The sequence below is a fragment of the Thamnophis sirtalis genome, unplaced genomic scaffold, assembly GCF_051295495.1.
Source record: "Thamnophis sirtalis isolate CommonGarterSnake01/CBP01778 unplaced genomic scaffold, rThaSir2_p1.2 scaffold_4, whole genome shotgun sequence".
Taxonomy (NCBI): domain Eukaryota; kingdom Metazoa; phylum Chordata; class Lepidosauria; order Squamata; family Natricidae; genus Thamnophis; species Thamnophis sirtalis.
Genome location: NW_028261384.1, coordinates 93,670,541 through 93,686,617, shown reverse-complemented (window position 1 = coordinate 93,686,617; position 16,077 = coordinate 93,670,541). Strand labels below are relative to the sequence as shown.

General features: G+C 41.3%; 1 protein-coding gene across 1 annotated transcript in view; it reads left to right on the top strand.

Moving 5' to 3' along the window:
• Nucleotides 1–10,897: 10,897 nt before the first annotated feature.
• Nucleotides 10,898–16,077, top strand: part of CACNB1 (calcium voltage-gated channel auxiliary subunit beta 1) — a 53,810-nt gene continuing 48,630 nt past the window's right edge. The window contains exons 1-2 of the mRNA XM_014069187.2: nucleotides 10,898–11,134; nucleotides 15,126–15,212. Of these exons, the coding sequence (XP_013924662.2) occupies nucleotides 11,048–11,134; nucleotides 15,126–15,212 (174 nt within the window). The 5' untranslated portion in view covers nucleotides 10,898–11,047. The remainder of the gene's footprint in view (nucleotides 11,135–15,125; nucleotides 15,213–16,077) is intronic.

Here is a 16,077-nt window from a genome sequence, read left to right as displayed (position 1 = left end):
TGTCTCGCGTTGTCTTCCCCACGCCTTCTTAAAATGCTGTTTATTTGCTATTACACCCTTAAGTCTGACCTTAAAGGATATATCGAGGAAGACAGGTGATATTACGTGTAAATAAAAATATTTTCTCCCCTCAAAAGAGGGGCATATGGTATCCTCCAAAATATTACTACGCTTGCGCACATCTCTTGGTATGTTAGCACGGGGCGGAGTTGGGAAAGATTTTGGGTTCGTACAACGAACGTGCGTGAAGCGCTTTGCGCATGCTCACATTTAGTAATTGATGCTGTATCGGCGCATGTGTAAAAGCAAAGTGATTTTTTTCGTAGCCTTTATTAGCCGCCAGGGACCTCATTTCCAGAAGTCTTCTTAATAAAGGAGAAAGATTTTGTGTTTTTTCTAAATTAGAGTTTTTTAAAATGTCTAAATTGATTGAAAGCTTGGGTTTACAAAAGCGATAGGTTTCCCCACATCTTAATGGGGGCAGCGGGTACTGCGACTGAGAAAACAGAGACAGACCTACGATAGGGCATTCTGATTCTCTGATCAGAAGATGGGCTGAAGAATTGGGTTGAATTCTTCCTCAAACATTCTCTATTTCCTTGACTTATGATCACAATCAAGCCCAGAATGTATGCTGCTAAATGAGAAATTTGTTAAGTGAGTTTTGCCCATTTTACCACTTTCCTTGCCAAGTTTGTTAAGTGAATCGCTGCTGTGGTTAAATTAGCAATATGTTAAGTGAATCTTGCTTCCCCTGTGACTTTGCTTATCAGAAAAGGGCATCACATGACAGACTCTCTAATTGTCATACGGTGTCAGGCATGGAATCTAGTTTTCTTAATATTTACTGCAAATATGGGATGTGTCTTACTTGGTTTAGCTGTTACATGAACCTAGCAATTGGCTTTTATTTATTAAATAAATTTCAATTTAATGGTTTTAGATTTAAAGTTCCTGGTTAATAGCAATAGCAGTAGACTTATATACCGCTTCATAGGCCTTTCAGGCCTCTCTAAGCGGTTTACAGAGAGTCAGCATATTGCCCCCAACAATCTGGGTCCTCATTTTACCCACCTCGGAAGGATGGAAGGCTGAGTCAACCCTGAGCCGGTGAGATTTGAACCGCTGACCTGCTGATCTAGCAGTAGCCTGCAGTGCTGCATTTAACCACTGCGCCACCTTGGCTGGTTAAGTTCATCCTGAAATTGAAAATGCAATTTGCTTATCCATTAGCATGTTATGATTTATACAGGTTAATACAATGAAATTTGGCAAAACAATTAAGTGTGAGTGCGGTTTGAAATACACTATAACTAATATAAGGGCCGTGTTTGGAAAACAGACTGGGCTAAATTGGTTCAATAGGTCATGTGAATACAACCAACACACGTAGATTCAAAACTTTATTACAGTCTTTAAAAGGAAAAAGGAAAGGTGTAACATTACATAATGACTCAGAATCACTTCGCTCATACTGCCCTACTTTGAGAAAAAATTTCAGCCCACACACTATAATTTTATTCACCATTAAATGCTCACCTTCCTTTCTAATGGTCAACAAAAATAATCCCAGTGAAATACGGTAGTTAATTATTTCACTTGGCATGTTACAACATGTAACTTATTGCAGGGCTCATTATTTAAAGGCGAGTCCAGGCAAGCTTTGTGTAATCACAGATTCAGCTCATTATATGCAAATTTACTAAGAAAATTACTAAGAACTTCAGGAGATCTATTTTTCACTTCCCCTCCCAAGTGCTATCAATATTAGAAAACTAACTTCCAAATCAGGTTAAGCATCCAGCTGTCTCGAGATATCATTCTCATCAATTCCCCTCATACTAGCATACAATTGGCTGTGCTTGTTGAGGATGATGCGCTTTATAGGCCAAAGGAAAAGATCGGGAATTGAATATAAAATAACAAGCCCGAAGTTTGAAGTAAGTGTAATACGCCATTTTATTTTTTACTTTTAATAATAGATAACACAGAAAAGATAGATTGTCTACAATTTTGAATGTAAATTTCCTTTGGGCAAGGAGATACTTTTAGAAAAATTTGATTTTGACACGTCTGAAATTGGATATTCACCAATAATTCACCAAGGAGTTTGTGCCTGGGCTACATACACAGAATGATACTACAGGTACTTTTTTTACTTACAACACTTCATTTAGTGACCAAAGTTACAACCAGAGGTGGGTTCCTACCGGTTTAGACTGGTTCAGCCGGTCTTAACTCGGCCAGTCACACACCCCAAACTCATTCTATCAGCAGTGCCTTAAGAGCCACCATCTTGTTTTTTACCTCTGCGCATGCGCAGAAGCAATTTTTTCACTACTGCATATGCATGCATAGCACGGATAGCATGCGCGTGCCTGAAGTGCATCCCTGAGCAAACCAGCAGTAACAGAAGCTGGAACCCACCCCTGGTTACAACAGCACAGAAAAAACTTATGGTGATTTTTCACACTAATGACCATTGCAGCGTTTCCCTGGTCATATGATTTACATTCAAATGCTTGATAACATTTTCATTTTCAAAATGAAAGAGGAAAACCCTGGGCCTTAAGATGAGTTCCTAGGAGGATATACAAAATAATGTAAATTACAACTAGAATTAAATACTTATATAGATATTTTGATTGGTTCAATACAAATTTAAAAACCCGTTGCTGGTTAATGTATGCAGATACAGACACTAATCCCAAAACTAATAATTTTGTCTGGGTTTTATAGCACACTGAGCCACAAATTAGCCAACTATATTTTAGCTTGTCATGTCCACAATCACTCTAAATATGTTTTTTAAATCATGGTTCCTGAAATATTGCACATGATGCAACTTGTTAAATCAAATAAAAATTTAAGCTATGTGAACAAGCCATATTAATGGTACATAGCCTGATTCTTATTTAAGCTTTTTTCAGAATATTGATATTGTTTTGTTGAGTACATTGGTATTAATTTGTGGCATTTATATAAACTGAACATGCCATCATAAAAGGAAATCATTGTGCTTAATGTTTTTCACTTTTACCTAGACAACTAATATTTATATTTAAACATGTGCTTACTTGTTGCCTAGGAAAATATATATTTTTGATATGTAAAAATATACTGGTATACTGATTCCATCATCCCTTTAGGAATATGAAGCAGATTGCAAATAGCATTTAAAGTAGCATAGTTCACAGTGTTTAAATTTGATTCACAAATGTTCTGTTAAGTATTGGAGTTGTTCCATGTCCATTTTATATCATTGGCTAACAACAGTTTAAATCAAATATTCTCAAACTTTACAGGCTATAACCTATAAAAATGTTTAATTTGTATGATAGCTTCCGGATTAAAATTAATTATTGTATGGGAATTGGGATTGATCAAGAAATAAATATGGCATTTACCTTTAATAATTCAAAATTTAATTAAATACTAGACATCCTGTGACCCACTGGGTCATCATTTTATAGATATTTCCTTATCAGATTCCTTAATGCCTTCAACAGTGGCAGAACATCTAATGCAGGGGTCCTCAAACTTTTAAACTGGGGGCCAATTCACAGTCCCTCAGACTTTTGGGGAGACGGACTGGTTGAGTGGGCATGGCTAGGTGGTCATGTGACTGAGTGGGTGTGGTCAATTTAGCATTAAATTTAGTCCATTAAACAATACACACAAATTATGTAGGAATGTAATGGTCCACTTCAGGAAACTCAGTTTTGCAGCAATTCTTCTCAGCCCCAAGAAACTTACAATAAACAAGTCTCTCCCCCCACTTTCTCTGTGTCTCTTGTCTCTCTCTTTCTCTTTCCCGCTCTCTCTTTCTCTCTCTCTTCCCTCTCCCCTCTCTCTCTGCCCCGGGGGAGGGGGATGAACCCCTGAACTGATGCTAGGTGGTGGGAATCTGATGTCCAGAGGCCAACAAGCGGCACACCAAAGACCAGCTGGCCAGCGGGGAGGCAAGGCAATCCTGTGGTCTCCCCAAAAGTAACACATTTCTTGTCACTCTGCACGGGCTGGATTAATGGCTTCGGTGGGCCGCGAGCCACAGTTTGAGGACCCCTGTTCTAATGTAATGAATGTCGATGGAGATTCTCAGTCACAGTTGTCTCAAAGTTGTCTCTGCTTTTTCAAAAGGCAACTGGACTATGTTTTTTCCTTGAGAAAGAAGATATTTTGCTTCTCATCCAAGAAGTTCTGACTGGATGGTGGTGGGGATAGAAGAATTAATTCTGATGCTTCTAATATGCTGCCTTCACTGGAAAAGCTCTTAAAAATTAAAGGAAATGTTCAAATATATGTTCCTTGAAAATAACCCATACTGAACTGTATAGCACCATCAAACATCAGGAACTGACCACAGGAAATATTTAATGACATTCTGTGTTATATCATAAAAGGTATTGTGATATTTTTATGTAAGAATGCTTTGGGACGCCCATTTGGGGTACTTTGTTACATACAATGTTGTTCTATAATGCATTGTTTTGCCCAGTTTAAGGTTACAGATATAAGTTTTAGTAGTACATAATCATAACTGTCATTGTGCCAAGTGAATAAATTAAAGAAAGAGATACATAGAAGAATTACAGAGCGAAGTACAATACCGGTATTATGGCGCAGCAAGGAGTTAATTTTTAGCATGGTTTCCGTCTTTTTCCCCTTAAAATATTTTAATGTTATAGTTAAAATAAATCAGTGGCAGATTAAATTTATCTTAATAGCTTTCCCTCATTTTCATTTTCCCTCAAAAATCATCAAGAAATAGCAGCATCATTACTATAACAGTTTGCTATATTACTTCAGTAGTGTAGGCTTAGAAGGCTCCAGAGGATTTAAAATAAAAGGGAAATATTGGAGTCACATGTAGAGCAAAAGGTATAGTTGTGGCCCACCAGCAGCCAGCAGATCTAGCAGCAGATTCAGACAGTGGCAAGGTTGGGGAGGAACATGGCCCAGTCCTGGAGTCTGATGAGGGCCTGTATCGGAGGCAGAGAGGGGCCAGAGCCGTATGGCAGTTATCAGCTGTCTTCAAAGTCTGACATCAGTGAGACAGATGAACAGCTGGAGCCTGTTCCCAGTGTGTGCATGTGCAGACAAAGGGAACAGTTAAATAACAGGGGTCGACTTGGGAGTGAGGCCCAAATAGCCCCTCCCAGAGGAAATAAAAGAGGAGCAAAAGGGGAATGGAGTTTTCAGGAGACAATTAGTTCGCTTAATTGGTTTGTGACTCTCTGAGACTCCTTGGCAAGTTTTGCAGATATCGGCCTGGCAGCTTTGCAAGCCAGATAATGTCTGTGACTGTAAATCCTCCCTCAAAAGACTTTGCTGGATGTGAATGAGCAGAATTCACAGCAAATTAATAAAAGGGGTTTTTGTCGGAACAAAGAGTTTGATTCATGCTCTTGGGAAGCCTAGGTCAGAACAGGTATGGCCAATTTATCAATTTCTACTAGCAAAATATGACTTTCAGATATACTGTTCTATGGTGTATTCTAAGAGTTAGCAGGAACAATTAAAAGAATAACAATGCTAAATAAATTGCAGCATTTTCAAAAGCACAGGACAATATACATGAATTCTGGGTTAAATGTGTCCTTTATATTTCTCCTCAGATCTTTCAAAGCCTTATTCTTCTTTCTAACTAGAAAATGCTCTCACCTTTATTTGCTCTATTAGTCTTCATAAATGCTGCAGGCTGAATTTCTTCTCTGTGAACAACTTCTGCACATAATTCCAGAGTCAAAGCCGGTCCACATATATTCAGCAAGGGTGAGCTATACTCCTGATGGAGTGATTGAAACCTCAGATAAAACTGGGAATTAAATATTTATTAGAGAAAGTCTCACACTTATTCATTCTCTGTCATTGCCAACAGCAGTTATGAAAAGGATTACAAAACTCCAAACAAGTTCCCAATGAATTCCAATAAAACGTTTACCTTTCTTATCAGTGGCTAAGACGCTGAGCTTGTCGATCAGAAGGTTAGCAGTTTGTCGGTTCGAATCTTTGGTGCTGCGTAACAGATTGAGCTCCCGTTACTTGTCCCAGCTTTTACCAACCTAGCAGTTCGAAAGCATGTAAAAAATGCAAGTAGAAAAATAAGGGACCACTGGTGGGAAGGTAACAGCGTTCTGTGCACCTTCGGCATTTAGTCATGCCAGCCACATGACCATGGAGACATCTTTGGACAGCGCTGGCTCTTTGGCTTTGAAATGCAGATAAGCACCACCCCCTAAAGTCGGGAACGACTAGTACATATGTGCAAGGGGAACCTTTACTTTTATCTTATTGGCAAGAGAGCTATTTTCTACCACCATCACACTTTTTGTGTAAGTTTGAATCTTGGAATTTTAGGAGATTGAGTTTCAAAGTTTCTCCTAAAATTATTTAAAAGTCATGCCAGATGTATTTGAACAAATTGCTTGCCGTAACATCCAGAAAACTGGTTGATTCCATAAACTACAATGAAACAAAACATGTTACTATAATGTGGAAAACATATTAGTAAGTATGTTGGCAATTGCAAATAACTGTTGATATATCTGTAATATAAATCAGAAGTGAACAAAACTGTATTTGCTATTGTACTATTGTACTCCATACCCAAAAATTAGAAGATAAAATGGATTAAGGAACATGTCCAGCTAGCTTAATGCATTTTCTTCTAGCCTGTGAGGTGATACAAAAGTGTTTTGCCCTGATACTGGAATTTATTCTGCCCCGGTTACAAGGCTAGTGAGTGCTGCCTTGGAGTTTTTGATGTGGGAGATGTTAAGAAAAAAGATTGGTGGATTTCCTGCAATTACTCTTCCTAACATGAAGAGTCGAGAGAATAGAGAATTGGGCTGGAAACCAATTTTAATAGATTAACAGATTTGGAAGGGACTTTGCATGTCATCTAGTCCAGCTCCCTGCCCAAGCAGGAGACCCTACATCTGTCTCTACTTAGGATTGAACTCATAACCTCCTGATTTAGCCATTTGTCAGAATTCTGATCTGCAGGGTGCAAGGGGCTTTCTGTGGATCAGGTGTTGCAGCTCCGGTCCACTTTGTTGGTGATCCAAAGATTATTCCTCAACACTCAGGCTGCCTCACTTTCTCTTGCCTGTTAGTCATTCATACTGTCTTCTTCATTCATCTTTCTCATTCATCACTCCATCACTCACTGTGCTGCCATCATCACTTCATCACTTGCTTTTGCTCCATCGCCTTCAGTATTCCCAGTCCTCTCACTCTGTTACTCATGGGGCTGCCCTTAAAGAGCATCCAGCGACTTCAGCTAGTCCAGAATGCGGCCGCGCGAGTGATCGTGGGCGCACCACGGTTCGCCCACATAACACCGATCCTCCGTGAGCTGCGCTGGCTACCTGTTGATCTCCGGGTGCGCTTCAAGGTGCTACTTACCATTCATAAAGCCCTCCATGGTAGTGGATCTGACTATCTGAGAGACCGCCTTCTGCCAATTACCTCCCTTCGTCCCATCAGATCGCATAGAGTAGGCCTCCTCCGAATTCCATCCGCCAGTCAGTGCCGACTGGCGACTACGCGGAGGAGAACCTTCTCAGTTGCAGCTCCGACGCTTTGGAACGATCTCCCCATGGAGATTCGTACCCTCACCACCATCCAGACCTTCCGCACAGCCCTCAAGATCTGGCTATCCCGTCAGGCCTGGGGATAAGACCCGAATCTCGCCCCACCCGAATGCTGAATGAATGTTGTGTTTTATCGGTTTATTTTTTTTTTATTCACATTTTTTTTCTCTCTTGTGTTTTGTCTTACACTCCCTTCCCATTAATTGTAAGCCGCCCTGAGTCCCCTCAGGGAAAAGGGCGGCCTATAAATGTCAAATAAATGACTAAAAAAATAAAATCTCATGGCTCTCATTCATTCCATCATCCTCTCTTGCTCCATCAACCCCATTCAATTGGTTTTCTGGATCTTTCTTTTGCTCACTTAACTTTCTCTTCATCCTTCTCTTAGTTTTTCTTTTTGCTATTGCTCACTGTGCTACTCTCTTACACTTTCTGTGCCTCTTGCTGCCTACAACAGGTATGTAGGGATTGGGATTTAAGAACTCTGGTGGATGGACTCTCCTGCTTCAGCCAATGTACAAGCTGCCTATTCATTTAGCCAAACAGATAAAGAACCCACATAATGTCTAAGTGGTGCTTCACATCAGATGACCACAGCAGGCCAAAGCAACTATAGGAACTGAACTGATCTTAGCCTCTATTCTATCATCACCCCCAACAAATTCTTAAGCAAAACTAATTGTTCATAAAGTAAACCATATTGGTAAAAGATGGAAAACATTAGATAACTAGGGATAAGATAAACATAAAGTTACATGGCTGAGTTCTGAGATGCCCTTAAAGAATGGTTAAGAAGGCAGCTTCAAGATGCAGTTAGCGGGGTTTCTAAATGAAACAAGGAATATTTCTTGGCAAAAGAAATAAGTAATTGCAGCAATAGTGGAAACAGGCTAATGGGATTTTAAAAAGATAGAAAATGTTGCACTTACTAATATTATGAGCAAATTTGCAAAGCCAAAATGTGGTATGCTTATTCAATGGCCTCAGTTAAGCAAACTGTGGCTTAGTACAGAGGTGTCCAAACTTGGGAACTTTAAGATTTGTGGACCTCAACTCCTATGCTGGCTAGGGAATTCTGGGAGCTGAAGTCCACAAGTCTTAAAGTTCCCAAGTTTGGACACCCCTGACTTAGTATATTGGTTGATCAGCCTGTATCTTGTAGTTTCAGTGATTTGAGGATGTTTCTTAAACCAAGCACTACAAAGCTTCTCAAGGGAGAAGAATAAAGTGAGATAGTGGAGAGGTACAGTGACATCTTGTTCAGTGGTGGGATTCAATTCTTTTTATTACTGGTTCTGGGCGTGGCTTGGTGGGCATGGCTTGGTGGGTGTGGCAGGGATACTGTAAAATCTCCATTCCCTCCCCACTCCAGGGGAAGGTTACTGCAAAATTCCCATTTCCTCCTGATCAGCTGGGACTAGGGAGGCAGAGAAAAGATGGGGGCAGGGCCAGTCAGAGGTGGCATTTACTGGTTCTCCGAACTACTCAAATTTCTGCTACCGGTTCTCCAGAACTGGTAATAACCTGCTGAATACCACCTCTGATCTTGTTGTATATAGGATAATGTTGCTAACCTGTTGCTGACTATCCAGACAATAAGACACAACACTTCTGGAAGGCATTAGTGTGGGAAAAAATATAGGAGCAACTAGACTGCATCTATATGAATATTCACCTGGAACAAACCTTATACATGTAACACTACTGATTGTGTTTGAACAACATGATCACTTATAGCTATTTTAACCAAATGGATTTTGTGGATTTGCACAATACCATAAACTAACTATACAGTCTGGGTTCACTCAATAATTTAGACAAAACTGTGGTTCATTAATTTGCAGTTCTGTGTTATTAATGCAACCCTGAATTGGCCCTAACTTTTCACTTTCCAGCCTGTAAAGTTTGCTATTCTATGCTTATAGCTAAGGGGTGTGTGTGTGTGTGAGAGAGAGAAATTATCAGTGTTTAATGATGCATTTGAACCAAATTTAATTCCTGGTCATTTTCTTGGCAACTGTATGGAAGTGCTTTGCCGTGGCCTTTTGCCAGGTAGTAGGTTGACTTCCCAGTATTCCCATTCAGTATTTACCCTGCTTGATTTCAGAGTCTAGTGTTGGAAGAAATGTCCTTCTGGGTTCAGTTCCAAGTGGGGGAAAAGACTGGAAACATGGAGGCTGCTTGGAAAGATAATTTAATGGTGGACAGGATAACATGGTTTGAGTTCCTGAATAGGATCACATGGCTTGAGCTCTTGAGCAGAACCACACGGCGTGTATTCCTGAGCAAAAAAGGGCAGAGATGCTGAGAATCCCTGGGTTTTATGCCCTCTCTGGGGCCCTACCTCTCAGTTTCCTGTTCCTGTGTAAGAAATGTATTCTGATTGGTTGTCAGACTCCCAGGGTCGGGGTCTTACCTAACTTTGTAGGTTGTGTGCTAGGTTTGGTTGAAACTTGGTGGGTGGTGCAATGAAGGGCAATGAGATGGGGTAGATCTTGGTTATGTAAAAAAGGCTGGCTCAGGCCTTAATGGCCCATTAATAAAGGCGGGGGGGGGGGAGCTATTAAGTTTCCTGCCTAAAAACATGTTTCTTTAGCTCAGGCCTTAAGGGCCCATTGACAAAGATGGAGGTCAGAGTTTCTGCCTCTCTGAGTTTCTACTTCTCTTTTTAGGGGAAATATTCTGCCTTTTTATATTTCTAAAAATATTTTATTTTCTAGGAGAGGGGTGGGTTTTAACTTCCTATACCAGAAAGGACTGGTAATCAGATTTGGCTCTCAGCTACAACCTGAAATCTTCCTGCATGACCCAAATTCTGCAGGATTTTCATCAGAAGATAGAGAGAGTGGGGGGGGGGGGGACTGAGTTGGAAGCAAAATGGTCGTCTCCAGCCTAATGCTAAATCACTGAGGGAGATATTAAAGGTGAATTGACAAAACAAACAGGAGAAAGGTAGCTAGCTATAAACTGGATGGGAAACTGGACAAATTTCTTTCTATCGTGGCTTCCAGGATGGGACAGCAGCAGGTGGACTCTAGAGGATCTTTGTCAGGAAGCTAAGCTAGATGTGAGACCATTGACAGGAGCTTCCATCTTCCCCTCCCCTCCCCGCCATCTGCTCGGCCCCACTTTGGCTAAAACCACACCCACCCCTTCTTCCTTCCCCTGGGGAGCTGAAGGCAGCAGTCAGCCCTTGCCAGTTGCCAGGAAGCGCTCGTAGGCGATGCCCTATGATTGGAACGCTGGGCTCATCCATCACGGCGGCGGCGGCGGCGGCGCGCGCGTAGGGGGGCCTGCTTGCTCATCTTAGCCGTCAGGAGGGCCATGCCGAGGCTACGGGTTTGAGGAGGCTGGTGGTCGGCTCCTTGGGCAGGCGAAAGGCGACCTCAATCTTCCCTGGCTTTCACCATGAGTCCGGCGTGAGCTCAGCCGATAGCACAGGCGTCTCCATGGTGCAGGACAGCGGCATGTCACGCACACCTTACAGCTCCAGCCAAGACATCCAAATGGAGGTCTTAGACAACCCTGGCCTCCAGGTGCGTAACCGCCAGCTCGCTCTTCAGTCGGCTGCACCGGTCGGACGCCTTGCAGTCCATTAGGCGGAGGACAGCTTGGTTGTGATGTGGGAAACTTTGGACGTGGAGATCGTGTCCGAAAGAAAGGAGGGGCGGGGAGAAAATCAGAAGAACCGCGGCGGCGGCGGCGGCGGCGGGAGAAAGAGGGAATAGAAAGATCCAATGGATGCGACCGGGGGGGGGGGGAATCTTACAAGACCCAACGTGGGTTGATGCACCCACATTCTGAGCTGAATTATTTCCTCTAAACCCACCCACCCCCCAAAAAAATCTAGCACGTAACTGAGAGAAATGTTTTGCTGGAAGAGGATGGGGTGGAAGGGCACATTGTCGGTTTCTATTGATCGTCTCTACTGCCTCTGATCTTGAACTGCCGGCCACCCAGGAATGTCAGGCTCTTTGGGATGGGTGCTAAGGTGCAATCCACTGAGTAGGACAAAAGGGGGTGCAGGGACGGCTGGTATGGGGGGCTTGGGCTAGCTAGCCAGTCGGTCCGGTGAGAAGTGTCGCTCAGCTTCAGGCCCTTTTTCTTCTCCCTTGCGATCCTGTCCAAAGCCAACTGCGGGCGGCGGCACTTTCCGACCAGACTGAAAGTGGGGAATCGCCCTGTCTGGGTCCTTGAGTTTCACAAGGAGGGGAAGATATACATGATCTTGTGTTTGTTCCTTTTCATGCTTTCTTAGCACTTCCTCTCCCTTCCATCCCCAATACTCAATCTCCATACAAATTTGTTAAGAGTAAGGTGGTAATAGAAGAAGCTCCTCAGGCTGATTCCAAGAAGGACTTTTTGAAGTGCATCAGCCTTTGATTACTAGTGCATCTTTCCAGATGTGTCAGAATTTCCAGCCAGTTGTGATCAGGAAAGTACCTGAGAATTAAATGACCACCATTGTTTGCTACTGAAGTTCAGATGTTTCCTCTGGCTCAAATAGAAACTCGAATAGAAATCAAGACTAGTGGATTCAGGATTGGTAATGATCTCCCCAGTTGATGTGGGAAAATATTTATAGGGGTCTCAAAAAAGATAATTAATTATATATCTAGCTATGGAGAAAACCCTGGAACTTTGTAATAAAGGTTTTCTCCCCTCCTACGCTTCTTCAGCTACTTTAGCCAGGAAATTGATGAATCTAAGAACAAGTTTCAGATAGATAAGAATTGACAGAATGATGGAAATATCTTTGATCTTTCAGGATAGAACAAGATGCATGGATGAAATATCCTAATTTGGGGGGAAATGATTTGATTGCACTGTTCATCCTTTTCGATATGTTAGACTGTTCCCATAATCTTATACTCCTGTGTTTTAACTTTTCCAAGCAAGGAGTTCCTAATAGTTACAGCATAATGACACCATATTGACTTTGCTTAATGTTTGTTTAGCTGCTAATTTTAGCTATAAGAGCTCCCCAAACAATATTTACTGGATGGATTATTGGAAAATGGGTGGTGTTTTTATTTGCCAGCACTTTTTAAAGGGATAAATTATTGGCCCGGACTAGAAATAAGGGATTCTCAGAAACTGCTGTGCCTTATGGTTTTGATGAGCAAAAGAGAGAAGAGAAATTTTGAATATTAATAAATCTAGACAAGCAGTGGGAACTGGCAGATGCCAATGTACTCCTTATTATGATGTATGTGGATAATGAGAGAATAGAACTCAGTGGCAGAATGTTTTAAAAGACGAAGTTGAGCTTCATGTGTCCTTTGATATGATCCCAATGATAGAAAATATCAGTTTTTTTGTGCTCACTTATGAACATCAAGAGTTTTAAAACATTTCAAGATAAAGGTAGATCTTAGCAGAAGGAGAAGGAAGAGAGACAGAGAGAGATCAAGTTGATAAGGAAGTAGCAGCTCCAATGCTCTCACTTAAAGAATCAAATGGAATGTAAGATGCTATTTTAGATTTTTCTGTGATGGATGAATGTGTGGTCCTTTGCAAGATGAACCTCATGCAGGTAGCCTACTAAGCAATGCTAGATTGAGTATATGTGAGGTGGTAGTGGGCTCTTTGGAGCTAAAACATCTTCTGGCAATTCTTTTGTCCTGCTCTTCATGGTCCTCCATGTGTTGGATCCTGACTGCATCTTGCAGCTATGAGTGACGCACGTGCCTGATTTAGAACAGGGAGAGGAAAAGCCTAAAAATACCAGCCTCATCTCTGCCTTCTTTTCCTGCCCTGCTTGGCCTTAGAACTACGAGAACCATGTCTGTGGGGGGCCTAATAACAATGGGTTTCTCCTCAACCAGCTGTCCTATCTCTCTCTCTAGAGACATGCTTGTGAAGCGTCTGGCTCATTCCTGGTCTACTCCCCCTCCCCCCTTCTCAGGATCAGTGCAAAGGGTTGGTTCATGGGGGAGGGAACATTCTCTCTCGGGATATGGACGGAGGCATGATTCTTAGAAGCAGGTGAAGGAAAGAAGCTTAAATTGATATCCTCTCTCCTAAAAAAGGAACTTGGTGTTGCTAGCTTGCTATGAAAAGAAAAAGCCACAGGTTATAACTGTAGCGGGAGTAAGAATTCACTAACCAGCAAATATATTGAATTAAGCAAGGTGTCTTCCTGCTTATGGTTACATGGGTGGAGGGAGAGGAGCCCACTTTTTCTTTTTACTTTTAGTAGAACTTCTTAATTTTTAATTAATTAATTAAATTAATTTAATGAAAATTGCACTAAATCCCCCTGCTCAATAATCTTCTGATTGGATTATGTCATTTAAAGTGTAATATTGATCCTCAAATGCTCAGAAAATTATTCACGATCCTCTCAGTAGGCTTTCCCACAGCCTTGATAAATCAGCTTTGATTTGGATGATCCAGACTGAATTTTAAAAAAGGCTCATGGTTAAGGAGCATGGACACTTGACAATTCACAGCTCTTTAACTGGATTAGGTATCTGGTTGATGTAATTTGAAAAACAATAAACTATCAATGTTTCTCTCTCAGCTTGGAAAAAAAAGTGAGGAATGTTGGTTATGATAATTGGGCCAATTCTTCCTAATTTTTCCTAAAGAAGGCACCATGGTGGAATTTTTCCTAAACTACTCTATTGACCACCAACAACAAAAGTAAATATGGCAATTGCAACCCTTACAACAAAGTCCCACCCTTTGTATGTGTTGCATATGTGACAGAATTTTATAGTCCAATCAAGCCAATAAAGGGTTCTCCCGTTGTAGAATTCCTGCTATAATGCATCTAAAAAAGCATGTGTTTTTCTACAATAGTTCTTTTTCAAATTACAATCTATTGCAAAGCCTTGGCATGTGGAACAACACTGTTAGGCTCAAAATTTTGTGCCTTGTTGAAGTGCTTACTTGTGTGAATTTAGGGACCTGACTTGTGTGTATCAAAACAAAAGCAATGAAATGGTGGCACGCCTCATTAAGGTATTTACACTTCAAAAAATTTGATTTGTTTTTTTTTTAATGCGCTTCTGATTTGCATTTTTGCTTTACATGCAAGAGAGGTAGTAGCATTGTAACAGACCTTTGTGACAGCATTTACATAGCACAGTTTGTTTAGTGAGGAGATTGCCATGCTATTGGGGTTTGTGAATCATGACATGATTTAGTGTTATTTGTGAATCAGGTCACTGTGTCTTGTTCAAAAACAAGTAAATTTGGGTGAAACAATATGTTTTCTGCAGCATGTAATGGCACCTGCAGCATGCATTCTCTGAAGAACTCTAGCATTCTCGCTGAGGAATTCTTGGAGTTGAAATCCACACAACTTAGTTACCACAGTTGAGAAACATTGAGTTAAAGAATATGGAACACATTTTTCAACTATCTGAAGATGGGGTCTATATTATCCCTCTGCTGGATTAGAGTATAGCTTTACTGCAGCATTGTTTGTATCCACACTTTTGGTAACCTACTTTACCTATTTGTGTATGTTTTTCTGAATTCATGCTACTATTGACCTTTGTATGTTTTTCCAACTAGGGGAAGTATAGCAAAAGGAAGAACCGCTTCAAACGCTCTGATGGCAGCACCTCTTCTGACACAACGTCAAACAGCTTCGTTAGGCAGGTAAGAGCAACCAAAAAAGAGAGCATGAATTATGCTTGAAAGGAAGATGGGCAGGGGACAACTACTAAATTCATGACTTAGAAATTAAAAGCTTGGGTTGATGTCATACTAAACTGCAGTTTGCTGTCTTTCTGACTTGCCTTCCACCCAGTTTTGAATCCTGTCAACTGCATGGGCTAGTTCCTTGCATTGGTGAAATAATTTGCCACGGCTTATATTAGAACTCCTTGGTGCTTTTACTATTACACTAAAGAGTTCTCTTGTTTAAATATATATTCTTAAATTATGAACTTCATGCTTGGCCATAAGGTATTTCTAAATTCAGTCGGGGGAGCTTTTCCTCACTTGCACCTAGCCATGGCACAAACAAATCTTAGCAATGTTTTTCTGCTATGTCCCCATGAGATTGCTCCACCTCCAGGGCCGTCTGCAGGATGTGGTCAAAAAAGTCAAGATGGCAGTCACAACACTGATTAAAGAGCCACCTGCTTTTTATGTACAACACAACATGGCCACCACCTTGACTTTTTTTATCACACTCCCTGAAAATCTATCAGCCCAGCCCAACTTGAGCAAGCAAGTTTAGACTATTTTCAGCTATAATAGTTTTTAATCCCCACCACCCTTTTCAAGCATTCTCCAAAGACACCTCAAGGAAAGTGAAGTAAGTTTATCTAATGGATCATCTCTTGCCAGTCACATCTACCCGACCCATCAGAATGGGGAGATAGGGAATGTTGTGGGCCTCATCCCTGAGGGAGATATACCTGGTGGGACCCAGAAGAAGGATCTTTTCCGTGGTGGCTCCCTCTCTCTGGAACACCGTCTCCCAAGAAATTAGAATGCCCCACTCTAACACTCTTCC